Genomic DNA, 24,222 nt, shown 5'->3' on the forward strand with positions numbered 1-24,222 from the left:
TGGTCCCTGGCTCCCAAGCATCTGTCTGTTTCCCTGGAGAAGCAACTGATAGATATGTGGGCATTTTTTCTAGGATCTGTCAGCTTACTGACAATATTGTATATTAGATGTATATTGTTAAGAGCTTACTTTCATTTTTATTATATACCTTTGGGAACTTGAATTTAAGCAACTGCTTCATTGAAAACAAAATACTGAGGTAGGTGGATACTGGAGCTCACCTTCATGTATACTATGGATTATAAAGCTCAAAACTGATGTATTTGTATTGGGAAAATAATTACACACTTAGATTACAGAAAAATAACACTTTTAGCAATTTGCCTGCATTTCACAAAGTGTCATATCTTATTTTTAAAAGTGGTATGTGGTATATCCATGCAAAGGGATACTATTTGGCAATAAAAAGGGATGAATTACTGGTACATGCTACAAGGTCAATGAAACTAGAAAACATTATGCTCAGTGAAAAAAGCCAGTCACAAAAGGCTCTATGTTGTGTGATTACACTTAGATGAGATGTCCAAAATAGGCAAAACCATAAAGAGATTTCCAGGGACCAGGGGAAGCAAAGAATGAGGAGTGACTGCTAACAGGTAGAGTGTGTTTTGAGGGGATGATTAATATTTTCTAGGATTAGACAGTGGTGATGGTATTACAATTCTGCGAATATAATAAAAGCACTAAATTGTATATTTTGGGAAGGCGAATTTGATAGGTATGTAAATTATATCTCAATAAAACTGCTTTTTTTTTTAAGAGTGTAGGTTTACTGCTTACCTTTTCTTGTGAAAGAATGCCATTTATTCTGTGTTTATGAATGTTTTCCACTTTGGCTGTGAAAGCATTCTTTTACAGTAAAATAATAAAAGTCTTGTATGAGACTTTAAAATGTTTATTTAGCAAGAAAGAGAATGTCAGTTGTCATGCTTTGCTGGATTTTGAAATCCAGAAGTGAGGAATCAACTGATGTGGGTCAGGCTGGGGAAACCGGCCGCATGGAGACATTGTCAATATGCCTCCAGATAATCAGCAAGGTTTAAGAATGTAAAGTTTAATATTCAAATGAATATTTGTTTCTTTGGTCTTCTTGCTAATTATTTTATAATAGTTGTATCATTAAATGTTGTATGATGATAACTGTTTTGTGACCTGAATGTTTTATGGCATTTTGATAGAAAGTTAGAACCTATCCTTTCTCATATTTAAATCTCATATTTTCTAAGTAAAATGCTCATGACCTTCAATTTCAAATGTCTTGGAAGACTGGAAATTTCCAGAATTAGCTTTGATAGTACTACACAATTAGGGCTATCCTTATCTTCTATTCATTATGAACCAATAGTTTTTTGTAAGCTATATAAACCTAGATCAAGATTAATTCAGATGTCATATTCCTCTTACCCATGGAGGTATTTATTTATTTATTTATTTATTTATTTATTTTTACCTACATGAGCATAATAAAATTTCCTTATTTTATCCTTGTACATACAGTTGCCATGACTACTGGGGGGAAACCAAGGTTAAGTTCTAGGCAAGTCCTCTGGTAGTTTTGTACTATCATTTTGTTTTTAAAATTTTAATTATTTGTTTCTCAGCAATCAGGGACATGATCTCGTCTTCTAGTTCTAATTCTCAACTCTAGGTAGATGACTCTTAAATCCATCTCCAACTCTGACCTCTCTCCTGAGTTCTTTCACATTTTGTTTATTCCTCTGTGGAATATTTCCACACGGACAGATATTTGTTTAATTGATGTATCAATGTCTAAAGCCAAGCTAATAATTAGAATGTGTCCAGAATATTGCAACCAAGATGGTGAAGCATTTAGAAAGCATGTCTTTGAAAAACGTCAAAGAAATTTGGAAACTTGCCTTGGAAAAATAGAACTCTAAGGCAAAGCATATGAATGCCTTTCAGATATTTGAAGGCTCAAGCATAGTTCCTTGTCCAGAGAAGGCATACCTTAATAATCTTTGTATCACACCAAGTACCTCACCCAGTTTTAGATGGATGAATATGGGTAAACATCATTAACATATTGTTGAACATTCTAATAACCAGAACTTTCCAATAACACACTAATTTGCTTCTTAATTTAATGATTTCTTTCACTAATAGAAATGTTCATGAAGAGGTTGGATGAGTGTTGCAAGAGCAACAAAAAGTTAACATTTCTGCACTGGGTGGAAAGTTAGACTAGTTGACTGTGGATACCTAAAGGGCAGTGCTTCTTTCCAACACTCACTGGACACCAAGAAAAACTTTTGTTCATTTGTGCACTGAACTTTTGACTTGCTGTTACTGCAGCATAACCTATTCTACCCTAATGAATACACAGTATATGGTAATAGTTTTCGACAGGAATCTAACATCCTATGTGGGCTAAGAGAAGTTAATTAACTTTCCTGGCCTGGATTTGCTTATTAGTAATAATTGAGGGCTAAATAAAATAATCTCCAAGGTTGCACCTACTTAAAAATAATACAACATTGTGATTCTGTGAATCAAAGAAATTTTCTGGGAAAACAGTGATGTTATCACAAACCTGCTGGTGCAGCTTATAGAGTCAAAAACCTATCACCCATTGTAGTCAGGGAATTGTTTTCCTAGAAGCTGTCTTTGTAACTTTCAGGCAGAGATAAAGTCATGCCACAACAATGTTTGTTAGAGAGCCAATGCCCAGAACTACCTTGAGATGTTACAAAATCTTACTTTTCTTTTACTCAGGGTAATTAACATGGGAATTTTCCTTCATCTGTGAGAGGAGAATAATGAATATCGATTATTGAATATTTTTCTATTCAAGGTATTCCACATACATTATCTCACCAATACTCATCTATTTATCTACCTGTTATCTGTCATCTATCTCACTACTAGTAACCTCTATTATTTTCCCATTTTTGCTAAAGATGAAACTGAGACTCCCAGAAAATAAAGTATCTTCTCAACCAAAAAGCAGTGCTACGATCTAATCCCAGGTTTGTCTGGGTCCAAAGGTCAGGTTCTTAACCTGTAAAATATTTCAAGAGTAGGTTGTAAGTTTTAATATGAAGACAATTTTGTAGGTAGGGTGCTTCAGATTTAGTTCCATCCTCTTTTATATATGGTTAACTTGACCTCACCTACCAAAATCACTCTCTATATCTTTCAATTTTGGTCACATATTAACTTTTCCAAAATTATTTTTTTCTTTTTTAGAGTTCTCCTTCAGTTTCAAGAAGTTTCTCAGCAGTTTTTCTCTTTATTGTTTTTTTTTTTTTTTTACTTTTGCCTTCCCATACTATTTTGTATATAATATACACCTGTTATGGTCTATCACTCTGTCTATAATTTTAAGTTCCTGGTTCAAAATAGCAAGCAAAACAGTACAAAATTATAAGCTGTGTGGGTTTTCTATCACTGTGTGAAAGACATGTCATTTTGTATTTTTACCTTTTACTACAGAAAATTAAGTAACACAGATTGAACTATTCTTAATCAAAAAACTTCCTGTTCTTTCACTTCTATTTTTGCATCTTTTCTGACAGTTTTGACTTATCTTTTTCTAATGTCATTAACATTGACACTGTTCTATACCTGTTGTATAACATCTTACAATAGAAATTCTTGGCCAGCTAGAAAATTCTCAGTATAAAATATCAGAAAGAAAAAAAATTAAACATTTGCAAAAGGTAATTCTTACCATAATGTAAAATCAAAAATACAAATAGCTATCTCATTTACTCAACAAATTTGAAGTCGCCATGGTAACAATGCCAAGGAAACACAAAGAAAACAATAAAATAAGATGGCAGACAAATAGGGTTTCATTTCATTTAACTTTGAAGATTAAACTCCCTAGAGACTCAATACTTTGTTTACAAATCCTTAAAAACTTTGTAAATTGTCTGATTAACAGCAACTTTTCCTCACGAAGCAATGACTGCATAACATTTTGTTTGAAGTGTGCATTGTGGTAATCTCCCTAGAGTCCTTGCATCCCTTCCCTTTTTGCTTTGTGTTTCAGCCAGCAATCACAAATCCACAGAGGTGGCTCATCATTGTTTAACTCAATCAAAGTAATCTCATTTTTCTTGCCATAGTGGATTTCACAGCAAAGGGATTGGATCAGCAATGAACATGTAACACAGTTAAGGCCAATGAGACCTAAGAACAAATAAGGACTTTCTTGCTCTTCTCAGAAAGAGAGGGTTTTTATTTCTTAACTTCTTATTTTTCTAATATGCACAAATATATCCATGTACTATTATGATCATATCTCAATGTCAGATAATTTAGAACATATCTCAATATCAAATACATTAGAAGAAAGTAACACAGGACTATTTTAGCAACAACTTTGAATTTGGAAACTCAAAGAAACCTTGAGAGATTATGTGAAAAATATTTGAAATATATAAAGCATACCAACAATTTTTCCTCAATTCAATACACTGGGAAATTATATTGAGTCTTTGGTTCACTTGTATTATTATTTTTTGTTTATTTATTTATCTTGAGAGAGAAAGAGCACAAGAGGGTAAGTGGCAGAGACAGAGGGAAAGAGAGAGAGAATCCCAAGCAGGCTCTGCACCATTGGCTGCAGAGCCCAATGTGGGGCTCGAACTCATGAACTGTAAGATCATGACCTGAGCCAAAATCAAAAGCCAGACACTTAATCAACTTAGCCACCCAATTTATATGTATTGTTAATCCAAGCTCACTTAGGCTCCTAGTTACTTACCTGATATATAAGCTCTCCAGTGACATTATCTGCCTAATGCATCAAGTCAAACAATGCTGTGCAACTCTCAAGACCTTTCCTAATCTGGGTCTTCCCTGCTCTCTCTCTTCTACCTACATATTGTTGGCACTCCCTCACATGTAACTGCAGCTCTAGACTCATCACAGTTCTGCTGTTACTCTCGTCTCCCTCTCCATATATGCCATCTCAATTTTTGCATCTATACCTTTTGGTCAAGGCCTCTCACTCCACCTGCAAGGATGAAACTCCTCTACCACAGTATTTGGCTCCTTGGCTCTGATTACACGCTATCATGCTTTTGCTTCTAATGCTTCAGTTTTCTCTGTAACTAGGTTGTTAGATCCTTGAGATTAAGGATTGAGATTTATGTCTCTTGTATCCCCCTATAGCCTCAAACACTGTGTAATAAGTATAGACACTAAATAAATACTTGCTTGATTAATAAACCATGTTTTGGGGCACCTGGGTGGCTCAGTAGGAGAAACATCTGACTTCAGCTCAGGTCATGATCTCACGGTTTGTGAGTTCAAGCCCTGGAGCCTGCTTGGGATTCTCTCTCTCCCTCTTTCTCTCTGCCTCTCCCCCCCCCCACCCCTTCTCAAAATAAATAAATAAACTTAAAAAAAAGTAAACCATGCTTTTACTATTTGTCTTATGGAAACTGTTGCATGGATCTAGAAAATGATTTTAAATAACTAGTTGGCTTAGGGGTGTCAAGATTTAACAAATAAAAATACAGGATGCCAAGATAAATAACCCTTTTTTTTGTATATCAAATGCAATATTTAGAGCATAATTATACCACAAATTTTCTGATTTTTAGTTAAAAATTCAAATTTCATGGGATGTCCTTTACTTAATCTGGCAATTTTATATTAGCCCACTCTAAAAAAACACTTGTACTTATTTTTCTAAATTCAAGCTAAATGTCACATTTATGAATCATTTAAACCTTACACAGTTTTGCTAATCAAGTTCTGTAATACACAAAGTTCTCTGCATTGTTTTACCTAGCGGCAACCACAAAGAGATTGAATGTCCATTATGTGAAAGTCACCATGCATGCTCCTGTACAGGGAGGCAAAAATGAATAAGGTGCCATCTCTGTTCTCAAGAAGTTCATATTCTTTGGGAGAAAAAGCTCAGCTCATGCCAGTCTCTATTCGATGTGCATGTACTTGCTAATCTATATAGTTAAAACTTCCTTTAGGACTGACCCACACCTCCTGACCAAAGATCCAAGACGACGCTATATACTTTGATTGTCAAAAATGAAGTATTTTGGTTTTGAAGTACACATTAAATATTTCCTGTCTCTGAAGTATTATATAAATACCATAATTCATAATCCTAAGTGGAAATAACTAATCATAATTTGTTTTGATCAGCACATTATTCTCAGAATTTGATAATGAAGCTAGCTTTTATTATGGATGGTTCTTTTTCTGGTTTCTAGGTATTTAATATGCATTTTTTAAGCATAAGCAATGGAAATGTATTGCAAGACATTTTTTTGTTTCCCTTTGAGCCATGGTGTAAATCCTTCACAGATAAATGCCATACCAACTACTTAATATGAGTCACTTATTTAGATGATCATTAACATACAATGATTTAGATTTTGAAACTCTCTGCTGTGTGGTTTTGGTCTGCGTTAGCTACTCTCTTATCACCCAATCTTTTCTGCGGTAGAGAACAAGGACATTTTCTTTGCATAGCATAATGTCATAATGGCAATGTGTATGTGTGTGTGTGTGCACAAAGTTTGATATTAGTTAAAATTTTTAGCTACACTGTGCTTATACTTGTATGTCATATAAATCCAGTAATGTCTATAATAATCAAAGATTCAAAATTCCGGAAACAACAGCATGGTTTTCATAATAGTAGTGTGTGTGTGTGTGTGTGTGTGTGTGTGTGCGTGTGTGTGTGTAAAAGTATTTCCTAGACTTAGAACATACAATTCAAAGTTTTAAAACAATGTTACCTTAATATACAACATATAAATTATAGTTCTAGAATGGAGTGTCATGTTTTTCCTTTCTTTTCCAAACCTAATTATTGATCTCAATGCACCAATATTGATCTAAATGCATAATTCATAAAATGATGATTTCCATGGAGTTCAATTGGTTATAAGCATATCACGTGAAATGACAAATGGAGTGGTATTAAAAAGAATATTGGGGAAAGTTATATCAGTTTGAACAATTTGTCAATTTTCCAGATAGAAGGCTATAGCTAACATCATTAGTGAAGTCTTTGAAATTATGAAATACTCATTTACAGTATATATACTTTAGGTTTTGTCAAAAATTACCTTAGGTAGTTCTTCAATTTGATTGGCATCTAGATAAAGCTCCTCTAATGTCCGCTCAAAGTTAAAGACCTCCTTTGGCACCTGCTGAAGGCTGCAGTGGGAGTAGTCTAAAACTGAGATGATTTCTTCTTCACCTCGGAAACATCGGCACGGCACCAGTCGGCCGATGATTTTCCGTTTGGTGGTCATCTCCAGGCACTGCACTAGAGAAAAAGAGAAAAACAATCTGCTTAGTTGTCTACCTTTGAAGGGAATTCCTGTAATATTTAAAGCCTTAGAAATTTACTTTTAGTATAAATTTCATAATTATGTGATGCTTTAAAATTTATATAGAAAGTGCGCATTATATTATTAACACTTGAACAGCCCTTTATGGTATGTAAGCTATAGGTTTTATTCCCATTTAATGACAAAGAGATGGAATTCACAGAAGTTAAGAGATTTCCCATCATCACACAGCTTTGGAATGGCAGAATCTAGTCAGAACACAATCCTGACTCTGTGCAATGCAATCACCATACTTACATTCTCATTTGACACATGAATCTGTATTTTTCAATTTTATGCATATTACACTATAGAACACAAACATCTGTAATTTGTTGAAAAAAACTATATTTTTTCCATTTCCACCAAAATATTCAAGTTTCATTCCTAAGGTTTATGATAACCTCTTTTTTACCCACAAATTCATTCCATTAGTGAACATACATTTATTAAATAACCACTATGTTCCAGGCATTGATGTAGTTAGTTAGTGGGATAGAGTGATAAATTGAACAAAGTCCCTGTTTTCATGAAGCTTTTATTGTACTGGAACTACAGATTAGAGTTAGATTGGTTATTTGCTTCAGAATGAGAACCTAGCTTTATGAATCCTATGATTTCACTGGGAGAAAACAGGTTACAATCATGGCAGGAATTCCTGTAACATCTTTGTCTAGATTAAACTGGCCAAATGCCATAAAATCTTGCACAGACCTGTGCCATTTATAACATGCCATTATAACACTTTATCAAATTTATTAACTTTCATGTCATTCTTCTAGAATGTAAGTCTCTTGAGAGTAGAACAGTGTTTTATTTGTTTTGTATTTGTCTTGATGCTTGACATATGGTAGATGAATTTATTCGATAATAAATGTAGAATAAACAAATGAATTCATGAATGAATAAATGAATATATTTAGGACCCCCCTCCCTCCCGCCCAACCACCATCAGCTATGGATAATTTGCTTGAAGCACTTCTCATTCTGACTAAAAGGTCACTATCTCTGTGAGTGTCTCTCCAGGAAGAATGATTACAGTCTTCCTCTGAGTTCTCAGAGCACTAATCATATTTCTTCCCAATTACATGTTCTATTTCCCCACTAGGTGAGTTCTCTGAGGAGAAATTCTTGTCTTACTCATCTTTGAATTCACAGACACAGTACAGTTTGCCAGCTGCAGAGTAATACTAAATGAACATTAACTTGAAACATGCAAATTTTGGTTCATTTATTTGACTTACCAGCATAAGTTTATTGATAGAAAGTAGTGATAGTTTATAAAAACAATATAGAATTTTGCTTTTTATTTATTTAAGTTTATTTATTTATTTTGAGAGACAGAGAGAGAGGCAGAGAGAGAGAGGGAGAGAGAGAATCCCAAGCAGACTCTGCCCTGTGGGCACAGAGTCCAATGTGGGGCTCAAACTCACGAACTGTGAGATCATGACCTGAGCCAAAGTTGGACACTTAGCCAACAATCACCCAGGTGCCCCAGAATTTTGCTTTTTAAATTGCTCACGTTAAATCCTATTTGGAGGAAAATGAGTAGAAAACATTTAGGAGATGTTGGACATTCAGCCCAAGTTTTAACTTATGAAATGAATAAAATGAAATTTAGGGGACAGGTTTATGAGTTAGAATTTACAGATGGTTATCTGCCTTTGGTATTGTGTAGAAGGCCAACTACAAACATTAAAAAAAAATGACCTTTCTTTTTTTTTCCCAATATATGAAATTTATTGTCAAATTGGTTTCCGTACAACACCCAGTGCTCATCCCAAAAGGTGCCCTCCTCACTACCCATCACCCACCCTCCCCTCCCTCCCACCCCCCATCAACCCTCAGTTTGTTCTCAGGTTTTAAGAGTCTCTTATGCTTTGGCTCTCTCCCACTCTAACCTCTTTTTTTTTTTTCCTTCCCCTCCCCCATGGGTTTCTGTTACGTTTCTCAGGATCCACATAAGAGTGAAAACATATGGTATCTGTCTTTCTCTGTATGGCTTATTTCACTTAGCATAACACACTCCAGTTCCATCCACGTTGCTACAAAGGGCCATATTTCATTCTTTCTCATTGCCACGTAGTACTCCATTGTGTATATAAACCACAATTTCTTTATCCATTCATCAGTTGATGGACATTTAGGCTCTTTCCATAATTTAGCTATGGTTGAGAGTGCTCCTATAAACATTGGGGTACAAGTGCCCCTATGCATCAGTATTCCTGTATCCCTTGGGTAAATTCCTAGCAGTGCTACTGCTGGGTCATAGGGTAGATCTATTTCTAATTTTTTGAGGAACCTCCACACTGTTTTCCAGAGTGGCTGCACCAATTTGCATTCCCACCAACAGTGCAAGAGGGTTCCCATTTCTCCACATCCTCGCCAGCATCTATAGTCTCCTGATTTGTTCATTTTGGCCACTCTGACTGGCGTGAGGTGATATCTGAGTGTGGTTTTGATTTTTATTTCCCTGATGAGGAGCGACGTTGAGCATCTTTTCATGTGCCTGTTGGCCATCTGGATGTCTTCTTTAGAGAAGTGTCTATTCATGCTTTCTGCCCATTTCTTCACTGGATTATTTGTTTTTCGGGTGTGGAGTTTGGTGAGCTCTTTATAGATTTTGGATACTAGTCCTTTGTCCAATATGTCATTTGCAAATATCTTTTCCCATTCTGTTGGTTGCCTTTTAGTAAAAAATGACCTTTCTTCTTCATTACTTTCTATCTCTTGAACTCCTACATCTTACATTTCTAGGAACCTGAATCAGAAAGTTTTGTAACTGTTATTTTACTTGACACTTGAAATCCCTGATTGTCAGTTGGTGCCTTCCATGTCTCTACCTAGGCTTTAGCACATATTAAGCAGCCAGTAAATGCATCTAGTAAATATCTGACACATATTAGGCACCTAGCAAATGTTTGCTGAAGTATTACAGTTATAAAGGTAAGTGATGATGGCTTAGACTATGAGAATGAAAGCAAGGATAGAGAGAAGTGACGGATTAGGAAGACATTTTGGAAACAGAATCCAATGTGTTGGTGATACATTAAATGAGAGATGGAAGGGGAGACTGTGGAGGGAGGGATGGAGAGGACTTGAAAGATTCCCAGATTTTTAATTTGAGTCACTAGTACTCACACCAACCACCCAGCTGTACTGTCATAGAGCTAACTCAGGATATATATATGCCCTTGTCTGCCTCTCTGACCCACAGATGAATGTGGAATCAATTGTCCCTGCCTGTGTTGTCCAGTGACTTGCACTCACCCTATTGTGTTGAACCATGTGACTATGTCTTGATACTTGTCTGCTGTTGCCATGGCAAATTTTTTATTATAAACCAAGAGGAAAAAGAATATTCAGGCCTGAACCTAAACCATTTGGTCAGAGGATCCACTGTCTACCAAGACTTTAGGAACTCAGTTCACTAAGACTTCTTTCCCTTTCCCTTCCCCAAAATGGAGTCTCTGTTGGTCATCCTCTGTATCCCTTCTCTCATCCCCACAATGTACCGAAGTTTTCCCCTGGCCCAATTTCTCTCTTCTCTATTCCCTGTGCACATGGAGAATGTGCCTTATATCATGACCAAAAACTTCATTGAGCCTTGTCCTCTTCACTGAATGCTCTCTCAGTCTCAACTAAAACTTGGTTCACTTGAAGCCTTTAAAAGTAGAGCATGCTGACATTCTCATGCCTTAAATACTTCAGGGCTGGAAAGTGGAATTGCTTTCCCCCTTGCTCTCTAAAAATGATTACTTTTCTCACATCCTATAAAACCCCTGTTCCTTTGATAGTCTTATTACCTAGCAGTAACATCCTTCCTCTGTTCCTCATGCCATTCATTTACCATCTCTTGAACACTCCTCTTCACCCTTTGATGACTTTGGTATCTCATTACCTGGACTATTTCTTAATCATAACTGCTTCCATTCCTGATTTATACTCCCTATATCTAATAACTTTCAATTTTTTAGCTTTTCTTCATTCTAAATAACTTGATTATAGTTTTCCTCCTTTATTTTTCAATACTGTTTTTTTTTAATGTTTATTTATTTTGAGAGAGAGTGAGAGAGTGAGAGAGCCTAAGCAGTGACTAGGGGAAGGGCAGAGAGAGAATCCAAGCAGACTCCATATTCTCAGTGCTGAGCCTGATGTGGGGCTCAATCCCACAAACCATGAGATCATGACCTGAGCCGAAATCAAGAGTCAGACCCTTAACTGACTGAGCCACTCAGCCACCCCTTGCAGGTTTCGAACATGTAATGTGCTGGTTTAACTTTCTTCTAATAAATTCCAACACACTTTTATTCTAACCAAGCAAAAATACAGAAATTTTGTTTCAAATCAGTAGGATTTATTTTATTATGACTATACACTATTGTAATTCAATCACATTTTAATTTTTTTTTAATTTCCTTATTTTTTCCTTTGCTTGATTTTTCTGTGTACCTTTTATTAATTCGATTTTCTGACTATCTCCACTTAGTATAGTCAAATAAGTGTAATCTGTCATTTTTTCCTCTGAAATAATCCTCTTGTTTATTTTTATGTTTGTTTGTATTTTCTTGTTCCTATCTTGAAGGTCTGTTTTTTTCTAGATTTGATATATATATTTTCCTGAAATGTCTCTTCACTATCATTCTGTGAATTTTCCATTTCTTTCTCATGTTATGTCTTCTATTTTCTGAATCCTGTTTCTTTTTTTCTTTCTGGATTTATTGGAATATAACTTCCAAAGTAGAACATAACGTCTAGTAACTTTCTGAGAAAGGATCTCAGGTAGATACATTTTTGAGAGCTTTGCATGTCTGAAAATGGTTTAACTTCACCAAAAACAATTGAAAGTTTGACAGGATATCTATTTACAGGTCAGAAGTAATTTTCCTTCATAAATTTGAAGACATCTTTTTTATTTTACAGCTTTTAAAGTTGTTGCCCAAAAATCCAGTTCCATTACTATTCAAAATCCTGTTTTATACCCACCTTTCTCTTCCATGAGAACATTTTAGGATTTTTATCTTATCCTTAGTGTTTTGAAATTTCATGATAATGTGCTTTGATGTGTTTTTTAATCCACTGTACTGGGTACTTGACAGACCCTTTCACTTTGGAAGCACTTATCTTTTAATTCTGTTAAATTTTCTATTATTATTTAATTGTTAATTTTATCATCTTCTTTGTTTTTATTTTCTCTTTTTCTTCAATCTTGATCAGCTGGATGTAAGACCTATCTCCTAGATTTATCCTGTAATTCAATTATTTATTTTTTTCTTTTGTAATTTCTTTGTCTTTGTCTTATTATTCTATTTTCTGAGAGATTTTTCTCAACTTTATCTTCTAAATGATCTTTTATCTGATGGCATAGTTTTACTGTCAAAAGTTATTTGTTGCTTCCTGAATGCTATTTTTACATAGTATCCTGTTTGTATTTCAGGGTGCAATATTGTTTTCATTTCTTTCAGAAGATATTAACTATAGACTTTTTGTCTTTGTCCCCTGCTTCTTATGTTATTTCTGAGTTCTATTTTTCTGTTTGTTTCTTTTGATCTTTGTCTTTTGTAATAGGGGTTTTCTATAAATATCTGGTGATTCGTGACTGTCCTTTAGTATCGAAGAGTGAAGCTCTAAGAAGTTAATTGGAAGTTTGGTATGCAGGATAGGTTTCACTGCAGGATGATCTGGCAGTAAGCCAAAGAATATTCTGGTCTTCTGTCTGGGACATAGTGATGTAGCTTTAAATAGAGAGTAGTTCAGTCAATTTTCCTATTTTCAGTACTAAGTATCTTCAGTTCCTTGCCTGGTATTTGCTATCTCCCAGACTCTAAGGAAGTCTATGCAGTAAATCAGTTTTCATATCCCTTTGTTGGTACTTTATATTGCAGCTAGTGTATTTTGTATGTAGATGATATTAACTACATCTTCTTTCACTTTTATCTCAAAATTTGTTGAGATTTTGTATTTCCTGATACCTTCTCTTCTATTTTCTCTGCCCTTGTGAGTATATGTATTTTAAATTTTCTTTTAGTTTAATGGAATAATTTGGGTTATAAGACTAGATAAATAAGGATGGTGAGGGATTAACTTCCATGTTTAAAATAAAGTTTTATTTTAATCCTTTTCATACTTTTTTTTTCTTTTTTATCTAACCTATTAGGAGCACTGGGCAGGGAACTACCTCCTTCTTTTGGGAATGCTCTCTTCCTTTGGCTCTCTTGACATCATTCTCTTCTGACATTTATCCTTCCACTTCGGTTCTTCCGTTTAAGTCTTTTGAGAAGGTGCCATCCTCTCTAACAAACCCTGAGATTTATAATATTAGATATGCCCCCACGTCCTCAGGCTTGGTACCCTTCTAACTGTAAAGAGATTTCTCCCTTTACAATCTCATTCACCTTTCTCAACTCTGACTTCATTTAACTTTGACAATAGGTGGCTGTGAAATTTCTTTTTATATCTATTCAGACTTATTTCCCTCATCATTTCCACTTTATATTTTAGGGGTATCTCAAACATAACATGTTCAAAATTGACATGATGCTCTTGAAAGGTATAGAGCCCATCATCACAGTCAAGAGCTTGGACGTTGGAGCCAAAACTCCCTGGCTGTGTGACGAGGCACATTATTTTATCCCTATGTTTAGTCCCTCATCAAATAACAGAGTGCATACAAAGCACTTAGAATTGTGTCTTCAGATTTTAAGCATTCACTAAGTGCTAGCAGTTACTGTTCTGCCTAAATCTCTTCCCCCTCCTGTGTTCTCTGTCTCTGTGAGCAGCAATATGATTCACCCAGTGTTGCAAGATAGAAACCTTGGCATTGTTCTTGACTCCTCTAGTACCTACACTCCACATCTAACAATCACCAAGTAGTAATGATTAAATAGCCTGCATATTTCTTCAATGAAGCCTATTTTTCTTCACTTCTGGTGCCCAGCAACCTAGCTCAGACTATTATCTCTTACATGTATACTTGTCTCTGTCTTTCTATTGTTCTCCCTCCACAGTACAGCAGGAGTGACCTTTATAAAACAAATATTATATCACCTTCTTGTTGCAAATACTTCACTGAGTCCTCTCTGCCCTCTAGGCAAAGTCAAAAATTTTTACTGGCCTGTTAAGAATAATATAGTCCTATAGGTCTAACTCCTACCTTCCACACTCAAACCTAGCCCCCTTACAGCCTGGCCAGGTTCCACTTTTTTGATTGTTTTCTGAGCTTTTGCATTCACTATTTCTTTCACATTACTAAGACTAATTTTTTTTTTTTTTTTTTTTTAGCTAGGGCCTTCAGAAATAAGGCTGTCTCTATATAGAACAATTTCCCTTGCCTTAAAAAAAAATAATATTAAGGGAAAATAGCCTCTCTCTATTCATCAAGGCAGGCTATGACTTCTAAGAATATGTTCCAACTATATGCTGCAATTCCCTTTTCTTACACTTTAATAATTTAATCAATATTGATCGTGTTCACTAGATTAAAAGCTCTGTGAAGAGAGGTACCATGTTTAGTCTGTTCAACAAAGTATATTTCCAGTAACTTGTCTAGTATCTGGTTCAGAGTACTTTAAAAATATTACCATTATGGGGCGCCTGGGTGGCTCAGTAAGTTAAGCATCCAACTTCAGCTCAGGTCACGATCTAACAGTTTGTGGGTTCAAGCCCTGCATTGGGCTCTGTGCTGACAGATCAGAGGCTGAAGCCTGTTTCAGATTCTGTGTGTGTGTGTGTCTCTCTCTCTTTCTCTGCCCCTCCCCGGTTCATGCTCTGTCTCTCTCTCTCAAAAATAAATAAACCTTAAAATTTTTTTTTAAAATATTAACTATTAAATGAAAATTGGGGGCTAAACATGATTATATGACTTTTATTTGTACAGGTTTTTGAAATTTTCAAACCAGTTTACAATTTATCACCTTGGTTTTTTTCACAAGAAATAAGTATTCATATGTTATTTTCCTTATTTTATTTGTAATGTTTATTTATTTTCAAAAGAGAGAGAGACACACACACACAGTGCGAGTGAGGAAGGGGCAGAGAGAGAGGGAGACAGAATCCAAAGCAGGCCCCAGGCTCTGAGCTGTCAGGACAGAACCCGATTCAGGGCTTGAACGCACAAACTGTGAGATCATGACCTTAGCTGAAGTCGGACGCTTAACCAACTGAGCCACCCAGGCACCCCTTATTTTCCATACTTTAATCACAAACTGAAGTTAGTGAGTCTGTGATGTATATATCACACACAAAATAATTAGTATACCTGAAATTAGATCTCATATCTCCTTACTCTAAAGCCATTGATATTTTTTTCCTTTAGCAGACTATGTATTACATTAGCAGTCATGTATATAGATTAACATATAAGAATTTACTAAGACATTAATTTACCAGTAATTCTATCTCTCTCTTTCACACACACACACACACACACACACACACACTTGACAGTGATTTACACATAGAATATTTCATAGGTACAATATCATTGTTACATAGGTACAAATAACATTGTTCTCCTAACTAGCAATCAGTATTAAAGACTTCTTTGAATGTCAAAGGAAGGGGAATGTAGTAAGTTAGAATGGAGAAAGTGTTTTAAGAATTGAGAAGAGCACAAAACACAAGAAAGCACATACATGTTACATACATGATATTATACAGAAGTACATATTTGCTTTTCTCTGAAACACAACCAGTGCCCAGTATACCACAGAAGCTCCACATCCAATATTTGTACTTTAACTCAGAAGCAGTCTGACTTCCTTTGCACAGATCCTTAGCACATATCCAAAAAAAGTAATTCTTAGATTTTTTGTTTTTTCAAAGGGATTTAAAACTCAATCATATATATATATACATATATATATATGTATACATATATATATATGAATTGCTAAAGAAGATTTTTCTTCTTCCATACCACTGTGCAATCAATAGTCTCCCTTTCAAACACTCTCCCAAAGTCAAATGCATTTATACAGCAGGGCTTGCTAACCTGGACTAATACAGGTGAAGTAACAAAAAGACTTACCTTGCTACTTTCTTCAAATCCTTCTCTATTGATTAAATGAAAGATAATTTCAACCACTTGAGAATTATACCTGTGGTAGTTGACTCAAACAATGAGAATATGTGTATCAAAACACCTGGACTTATACCATTGCATTCCCTAGGCTTTAAGGCCCGTGTTTGTCCCTGTTATCCTTATCTAATATTCCATACCTGGAAAGATAAAAGGACAAAGGAAAGTTCAAACTTTCTAAGATTTGTGATAAATACTCTGGCTGTCCTCATTAGCTGGCACAGTCTTACATTTTTCAAATGACAAATGTTTCTAATTTATTCACTGAGAAACCCTTTGCTTTACTAAGTATGCCACAGGGATATGGAAACCTGCCAAACTCTCTCCATGCCCTACTTCAAGAAACATCTTTAAAGCCATTACCTAACCTTAAGTATGTCTCTGAAACCCCCTTATCCAGACAAGATACACGGTGATTCTGGGACTCCAAGTGGAACATCTGAGGCTTCTTTCTTTGTTTTTTGACTGTTGAAATAATTATATTTAAAAAAATACTCAGATTTCATGGGTTTGTTTTCATTTCATCATTATAATATCTGCAAGCCTGCAACTGTTATACATGGTTTGATTTGCTATCAACATAAGGAAACCAGTTTATCTTCATGAAGATCAATGAACTGTTATTAGGACAAACCTCCTTGTGGTTTTTAATGCTGATGCTATCATGCCAGCAATCAAAACAAGAAATCAAGAAGGAAAGCATGGTGCCTGGTACTGAGAAGGAGCATATTAAAAATATTTCTAAGTTCTGCTTTTAGACAAGTTACTTATTTTAAGAACGGCAATGCTCTGTCTCTCTCTGCACAGTCTTCCCAGGAATTTTCATCTACTGACTTCAAAGAGACTTCAAAGAGTTTCTATGAATGATTTCTAATATAAACCATTATCCCCGATTTAGTTTCTAACTGCTTAATGAGCTACCACTCACTCTTTAATTAAAACTCAACTTGTGTAATGCAAAATTTGGAAATATTTACTAAGCTCCTACTCTGTACCAGACACTGTGCTCTCTTTCTTGATTTCTTGTTTTGATTGTGTTTTCATTCTCTCAAGTCTGTACCTTGGCATTATCTTTTATTGCTCCTTTTTTTTCTTCTGTATTAAACATTTTACATCTTCCCCTTCATTTATTTACCATGCACTCAATCTAGTTCAGATGCTTGCCATCTCCTAGTAGTATTGCTGAAAGTACTACTGAATAAAAGTATACTATTTCCAGATATCTTTCCTCTACAATCACTTATTCAACAAATATTTATTAAATGTCTACTATGTGCTAGATACGGGTTTATATGCTAGGAAAACCCAGTGAGTAAAATAACTCTGGTCACTGCTCTAATGAATTCACTGGACTTTGAGGGAGATGAATATTAAATAAAGAGTTTTTCAAATAAATCTATAATTGCACATTATGATAATTACTATAAAAGAAAATATTAATGCGTTATCATCTTATATATGGACATGTACATTAAATATCTTGATTAGTTTTCTAAAATGATGTCCATTCCCCTGTTCTAGAAGCTTCACTGAGTCTACATTTTCAACAGTAATATGTCCCAGCCCATGTTCCTGGGTTATATTCTCCTCCAAGAAATAAGCAGTGTACATTAGCATATTAAGGGCTCAGAGAGGTCTTGTGATAAAGAAATATGCTTACCTTTATTCAAAGCAGTGTTGCCCAAGGCACTTAAAAAAAAACTTAAAAGCTAAAAACTTTAAGTTCATCACTCTAATTAGGAATTAGTATTCTGGGTGTGTCTGTATGGCTCAGTCAGTTAAGTGTTTGACTCTTGATTTCAACTCAGGTTGATCTCAAGGTTCATGATTTCAGGTGTGCTCTTGCCCCTCCCCGCCCTTGTGCACAAGTGCTTGCTGTCTCTCTCGCTCTCTCTCTTTCTCTCTCAAAAATAAATTGGGACACTTGGGTGGCTCAGTCGGTTAAGCGTCTAAGTCTTGGTTTTGGCTCAGGTCATGATCTCATGGTTTCTGAGTTTGAGCCCAGCCTCGGGCTTCGCGCTGACAGCACGGAGCCTGCCTGGGATTCTCTCTCTCCCTCTCTCTCTGACCCTCCTCTGCTCTCTCTGTCTCTCAAAATAAATAAACTTAAAAAAAATAAACCATTAAATAAATAAATGAATAAATAAATAAATACATAAATAAATATTTTTGAAAAGAATTAGTGTTCTGAAGCACACATTTTAGGAAAGGCTAGTCTACAAATTTCTTTAGCTTGGCATTCAAGCTATCTTCAACCTAATTTTTCATCCATTTTACTTCTAGGAACATATTTTTCCAGTCCTATGCTCTAGCTTGCACCACTCCTAATACCTAATGTCTCTTATTCATTTTCTTCTTCTATACTCATCCAACCAATCTATGATAAAACCCTTAAATATTTATAAATCATATTGAGTGATTTCTTTTGTTGGCTATTATAATTGGTTTGCAGGTCTTAAAACATCACAGTACCAGATGTTACAAAACTCTGTGGAATGGAACTTCTTGGAATAATAAATGGAATATTTTTTTTCACTCTACTTATTTTCTCACCTACTGGTCACAGTATGTGCTGTTAGAAAAAATCCACTTGAGTCTGGATCACTTATGGAAGCTTAAATTCTTCTTTACAAAGTCTTGTCTAAATATTCTAGACTATAACTAATGCTGCTTTCCTTGTCTTCCTTCTCCTCATCATTTATATTGTCATCATAACACTAACTACCCTAAAGAACATCAACCTAAGGATTATAGAATCAATCTGGAAAAAAAATCTCTTGAGAGAAGATTTGTAATAAGTAATGGCATATACTTACTCAAAATTTCTCCTTATTGTACCACATAGATTAATAACAATATTTTAATACTTCTTTTTCTGTCCATACATCCTGTCTTAGAATTTTTATCTGCTGATTTACTTAAAGGTGAAAATATAGCTATAGAAGACAGTAGAGAACAAAATTCAAGATTAGATTAAAAATAGCTCAAGTTCAGGAAAAAGTTCTAATTCTTTTAAAAAAAACTGTTACAGTTATATTTTTTGAAGAATATTGCTCTCAGGCAAGTTGTGAACCTCAGCCAAGAGTAGCACGAAGAAACCAATTACAAACCACTAGGACACTTTCAAGGATCTAACTTTAATAAGGTGAAAACCTAAAATAATGTTTCTGAAATAGTTTCTGAAGGCTTGTTTAGACAGAGATACAGAATAAGGTAGTAGCTTGGAAGTAGTCAGATGTAAGCTATTTAATTACTAGAAACTTAAGTTTGCTTGGAAGTTTAGCCTAATCACTTATCTCATCCTTGAATAAGCTACTCAGATGATGGTTTTATACTCTGCTATCTCCTGAGATATTTTTATACTGTGGTATAAGACAATGGTTTATGTTCTTAATGATGGCTGAGTTACTAGGAAAAGATCAGTTATTCAGCAGGATTTATTGAAGAGCTAGAGATATGTATAGTATATTTAGATGTAGTTTAATCAAATATTTTATTTTCTTTTAGATTTATTTATTTATTTACAGTGAGCATGAGCAGGGAAGGAGCAAAGAGAGAGGGAGAGGGAATTCTAAGCAGACTCTGCACTGTCAGCATGGAGCCCAGTGCAAGGCTTGAACCCATGAAAGAAATTTGGAGATCATGACTAGCCAAATTCAAGAGTTGGATACTGAACAGACTAAGCCACCCAGGTGTCCTGGTCAAATATTTTATTTAATGAAAATATAGTTATATGATGATCAATATTTATTTTTGTAAAAAGTCCTTTTATGTGAAACATTTCATACTTTCTTGAGTAGGAGCTTTAGTAGAAGCTATTAAGAAAGTATTTTCCATGTAGTTCTCTCATCTCAGGGATTCCTTGCCTTTTGTGATGTTGACACAATGTCAATATAGTGCCTTTCACAAGACATGATAAAAGACCTATGCTTTCAATCTGACATAAGCAGACTGAACAAAGGATTTTTAAATCCTATGCTTTCAATCTGACATAAGCAGATTGAACAAAGGATTTTTAAATGGTATTTCATGCTGCTTTATATTCATTCTTCAATCATAACTATAGATAACTTCTAAAACTGTCTATGTTTATTAATATTTTAATTAATGCTGATGATGGTGGTACTTGTGCCTTCAGGTTAGAGCAAATGTTGCCATTTTGAAACAACTAAATAAACAGAGCTTGTAGTGATGGTCTTTTAATCAATTAAGTTGCTTTGGGTATAAATCTAGGCAGCTACTTTATAATTGGAAAGATTTTAAGAGATTATGAAACATATAAGCCTACTTGATGTCACCTTCAGGCTGAAAAAAGAGTTAAAATAAAAGAAAAATTAATTTAAGAAGCTTTCTGCTAGGAAGTTAAAGGCATGTCATAATACACTTAGAGATTTAATAATTGTTAAATGAAATGTTCATGAAAGTTACCATGGCAGAATCAGAGGCTCATATTTTAAAAATGTTTATTTACTTATTTTGAGAGGGGGGGGGAGAGAGAGAGAGAGAATGAATGAATGGGGGAGGGGCAGAGAGAGGGAGACAGAGAGTCCCAAGCAGGACCTGTGGTATCAACGCAGAGACTGATGCGGGGCTCAAAATCACAAACTATGAGATCATGACCTAAGCTGAAATTGAGTCAGATGCTTAACTGATTGAACCACCCAGGCTCAACTTTAAAAGGACTCATTTTAAAAGGAACTACTTTGTAATAATTCTGAGATGGTTTTCATTGTTAGTGTCTGATATGAGTAAAAGTACAATTTCACATAACAAATTAAAGCATCTTCAGTATTTAAATGCTTATCTTTATTCATTTTGTAAGTAACAAATGCTACATATAGAATTTTTGTTGTTTGCTTAAATTCTTACTGAATTAAAGTGCTTAGGAAATGGTAAAAGGCAACAGAATTTGAAAGAATTAAGAGAATGAAACCAGGAAAAACCGTTTTGCAAAGAGGATTGGAAAAAGCTTTAAAAAGGTAGGAGAGCTCTTGGGATGAAAAGAGCACACCTAAATAATGGGGTCCTTTTGGTGGACAGAGTGTACTTCACAAAGATCACAGTGCTACCAGAGTAAACATTTCTAAAATTCAAATCTAAACACATGTAAAATTCTTCACAGCTCCCTGCTACCTTCACTATCAACCCTATTTTTCGAAGCGCAGAATATAAGCCTCTGCCAAGACTACAGTCTCCCTAGCAAACCACACTTTTGCCTTGTATTCCATGCTTTTGTGCCTTTGTATTTCTTGTTCTCCTGAACTATCTTGCTTGATCATCTCTTTTGGAATACTCTTCCTTACTGTTTTTAACTAGACTCAGGGGTTATCCTTGTAGAAAAATTTCCTCTACTATCCCTGTTATAGTTGAATTATAGCCTCCTAAAATTCATGTGTTGAAGTTCTAACTTACCGTATCTCAGAATTTGAAAATAGGGTTGTTGCAGGTGTAACTAGCTCATATGGGGTCATAACAGAGTAGGATGGGACCCCACTCTAATATAAATGGCATTCTTATAAAAAGAAGACATGTTGGGGGTGCTTGGGTGGCTCAGTCAGTTAAGTGGCTCAGGTCATGATCCCATAGTTCATGAGTTTGGGCCCTGTCAGGCTCTGTACTGACAGCTCAGAGCCTGGAGACTGCTTCGGATTCTGCCTCTCCCTCTCTCTGTCCCTACCCAACTCATGCTCGCTCTCTCTCTCTCTCTCTCTCTCTCTCAAATATAAACATTAAAAAAAGAAAAGAAGACATGTAAAGAGAGATGCACACAGAGAGAAGATGTGAAAAGATGTGGAGAAGACATCCATCTATAAGCCAAGGAGACAGTTCTGGAACAGATCCATCCGTCACAGTCTTCCAAAGGAATCAATACTAACAATGCTTTGATTTAGGATTTCTAGGCTTCAGAATTATGAGACAAAGAATTTCTAGTGTCTGAGCTATCTAGTTGGTGGTCTTTGTTATAGCAGCCCTAACAAACTAACTCAACCCTCTTTATCAGCTTCCATTCAAAAGTTAGGTGGCCCTTAACCAGCGTCTATAAAACTCAGGGCCCAATATGGCAAAGACTTATTTACAATTGTTTTCTTGTCAGTGTCCTGAAGTAGTGTGAGTTCCTTCTTTTTAATTTTTTTAAGTTTATTTATTTATCTTAAGGGAGAGAGAGTGCACTCACCTATGAGCCAGGGAGGTACAGAGAGAGAGAGAGAGGGAAAATCTCAAGCAGGCTCTGCACTGGTAGCATGGAGCTCAATGCGGGGCTTGATCTGAGCTGAAATCAAGAGTCAGACGTTTAACCAACTGAGCCACCCAGGCACTCCATGGTAGTGTGAGTTCTTAATTAGACTATAAACTCTGTCCTTTGTTTTTGATGTTGTTCTCCTAATCCAAGATAGACATGCAATGTGAAATTCTCTTTTGTACAGATTAATGAAGACAGGCAAAGATGGAACTTTTGTTTTGCCTTAAATTCACCAACTGTTTGAAGTAAATTTAAAACTTCAGTTTCAGTTACAGACAAAATTGCCCAACAAAAGTATAAAATTAGACACTCTGCTATGTGTGACATAGCAGAAAGAACAAAATGGATAGGTTACCTCCTCATTCTCAGAAATAAACATCCTGGAAAAGAAATGACTGTCAGTGTTTTTCATGAATACACATAGTGACTATAATAAACTACTCTAACATAAAAATTTAACCCAAAGACTTAAATAAAGATTTCAGAAGTGTCTTGAAAAATGGATATGGTAGTTATCATGCAAAAATGATGGGCATATCTTGTTTAGAAGGAACAGTTCTAATAGAAAAGAGATAGCACTATATGTCAATATGTATATCCTAAACTGATAATGGAAGTAAATTAAAGAACACTTGAAAGAGAATAAAAATAGAAATTATGTTACCTTGAAAGTGTGGAGAATAAGCTTGGGAATTGCACTGCACTGATGGGCTAACAAAGCATAAAGAATTAGAAAGCCACAGGATGAACACACCCAAGTTTGGGTAAATAAGATTAGGTAAACAGGGCAAAGTCCCCAGTATAGGACAAAGACATAGAATAGAAAAGCCTCAGGATGAAAGCATCAAAAATGACATAGACAAGATTAGGTATTCAGGGAGGAAATGGCCCCAATTTAGTACAATAGCACAAAGCTGCTTTCACAGGAAGGAAGGACCAAAATAGGTAAACAGGTAAACAGGGCTATAGACCACAGCAGGGAGAAGTTGCCCAGAGGGGAGTTAACTAGCAAAGGAAAGGTGCCTTGTTGACCCTGAGGTAGCATGCTCTGTCTTTCATGTCTCCTAGGCTAGTTTAGGTAAACAGAGGTGGTGCCTTACATCTGCTGTAAACAACCTTCCACCCAGCACCAGACTTTTGTTTTGTATTGACCCAAATCCCTAACACCACGTATCTTCAAAACCCCCTTTCCTCCATGCCCATGAGTTAATGTTCATGGTTTCATTTTCTCTTTGTGCATGTCCATCACACTTGTAAGCCTTCTGATCGTAATAAGAATGGAGCAAGCACCCATACTCAGGGCTCTTGTCTCTTCCTGGACATTAGCCTCTCTCACATTTCAACCCTGCATCCGCTCTCTTGCTGGACAAGAAAGAACTCTAGATCTGGAGTCTATGACATGAAAGTACGCTATTAACCACCAGATCATGTGAAATACATCTGAAGGATACTTTTCTAATGAACATTATTGTACTGGCAGAGAAAAAAATAAGAATAATGAGAGAAGAGTTGTTTAGACATGGTGGGCACATAGTTCAGTTCAATCAAAATATTGCTACTTA

At 35.4% G+C, this 24,222-nt stretch overlaps 1 protein-coding gene across 2 annotated transcripts in view; it reads right to left on the reverse strand.

Moving 5' to 3' along the window:
- Positions 1–24,222, reverse strand: part of LRRC7 (leucine rich repeat containing 7) — a 454,713-nt gene that overhangs the window by 355,638 nt on the left and 74,853 nt on the right. For both annotated transcript variants that reach the window (XM_049617014.1, XM_049617013.1), the window contains exon 2: positions 7,074–7,276. In XM_049617014.1, coding sequence (XP_049472971.1) covers positions 7,074–7,276 — 203 coding nt within the window. The remainder of the gene's footprint in view (positions 1–7,073; positions 7,277–24,222) is intronic.

This window comes from Panthera uncia, assembly GCF_023721935.1.
Source record: "Panthera uncia isolate 11264 chromosome C1 unlocalized genomic scaffold, Puncia_PCG_1.0 HiC_scaffold_4, whole genome shotgun sequence".
NCBI lineage: Eukaryota > Metazoa > Chordata > Mammalia > Carnivora > Felidae > Panthera > Panthera uncia.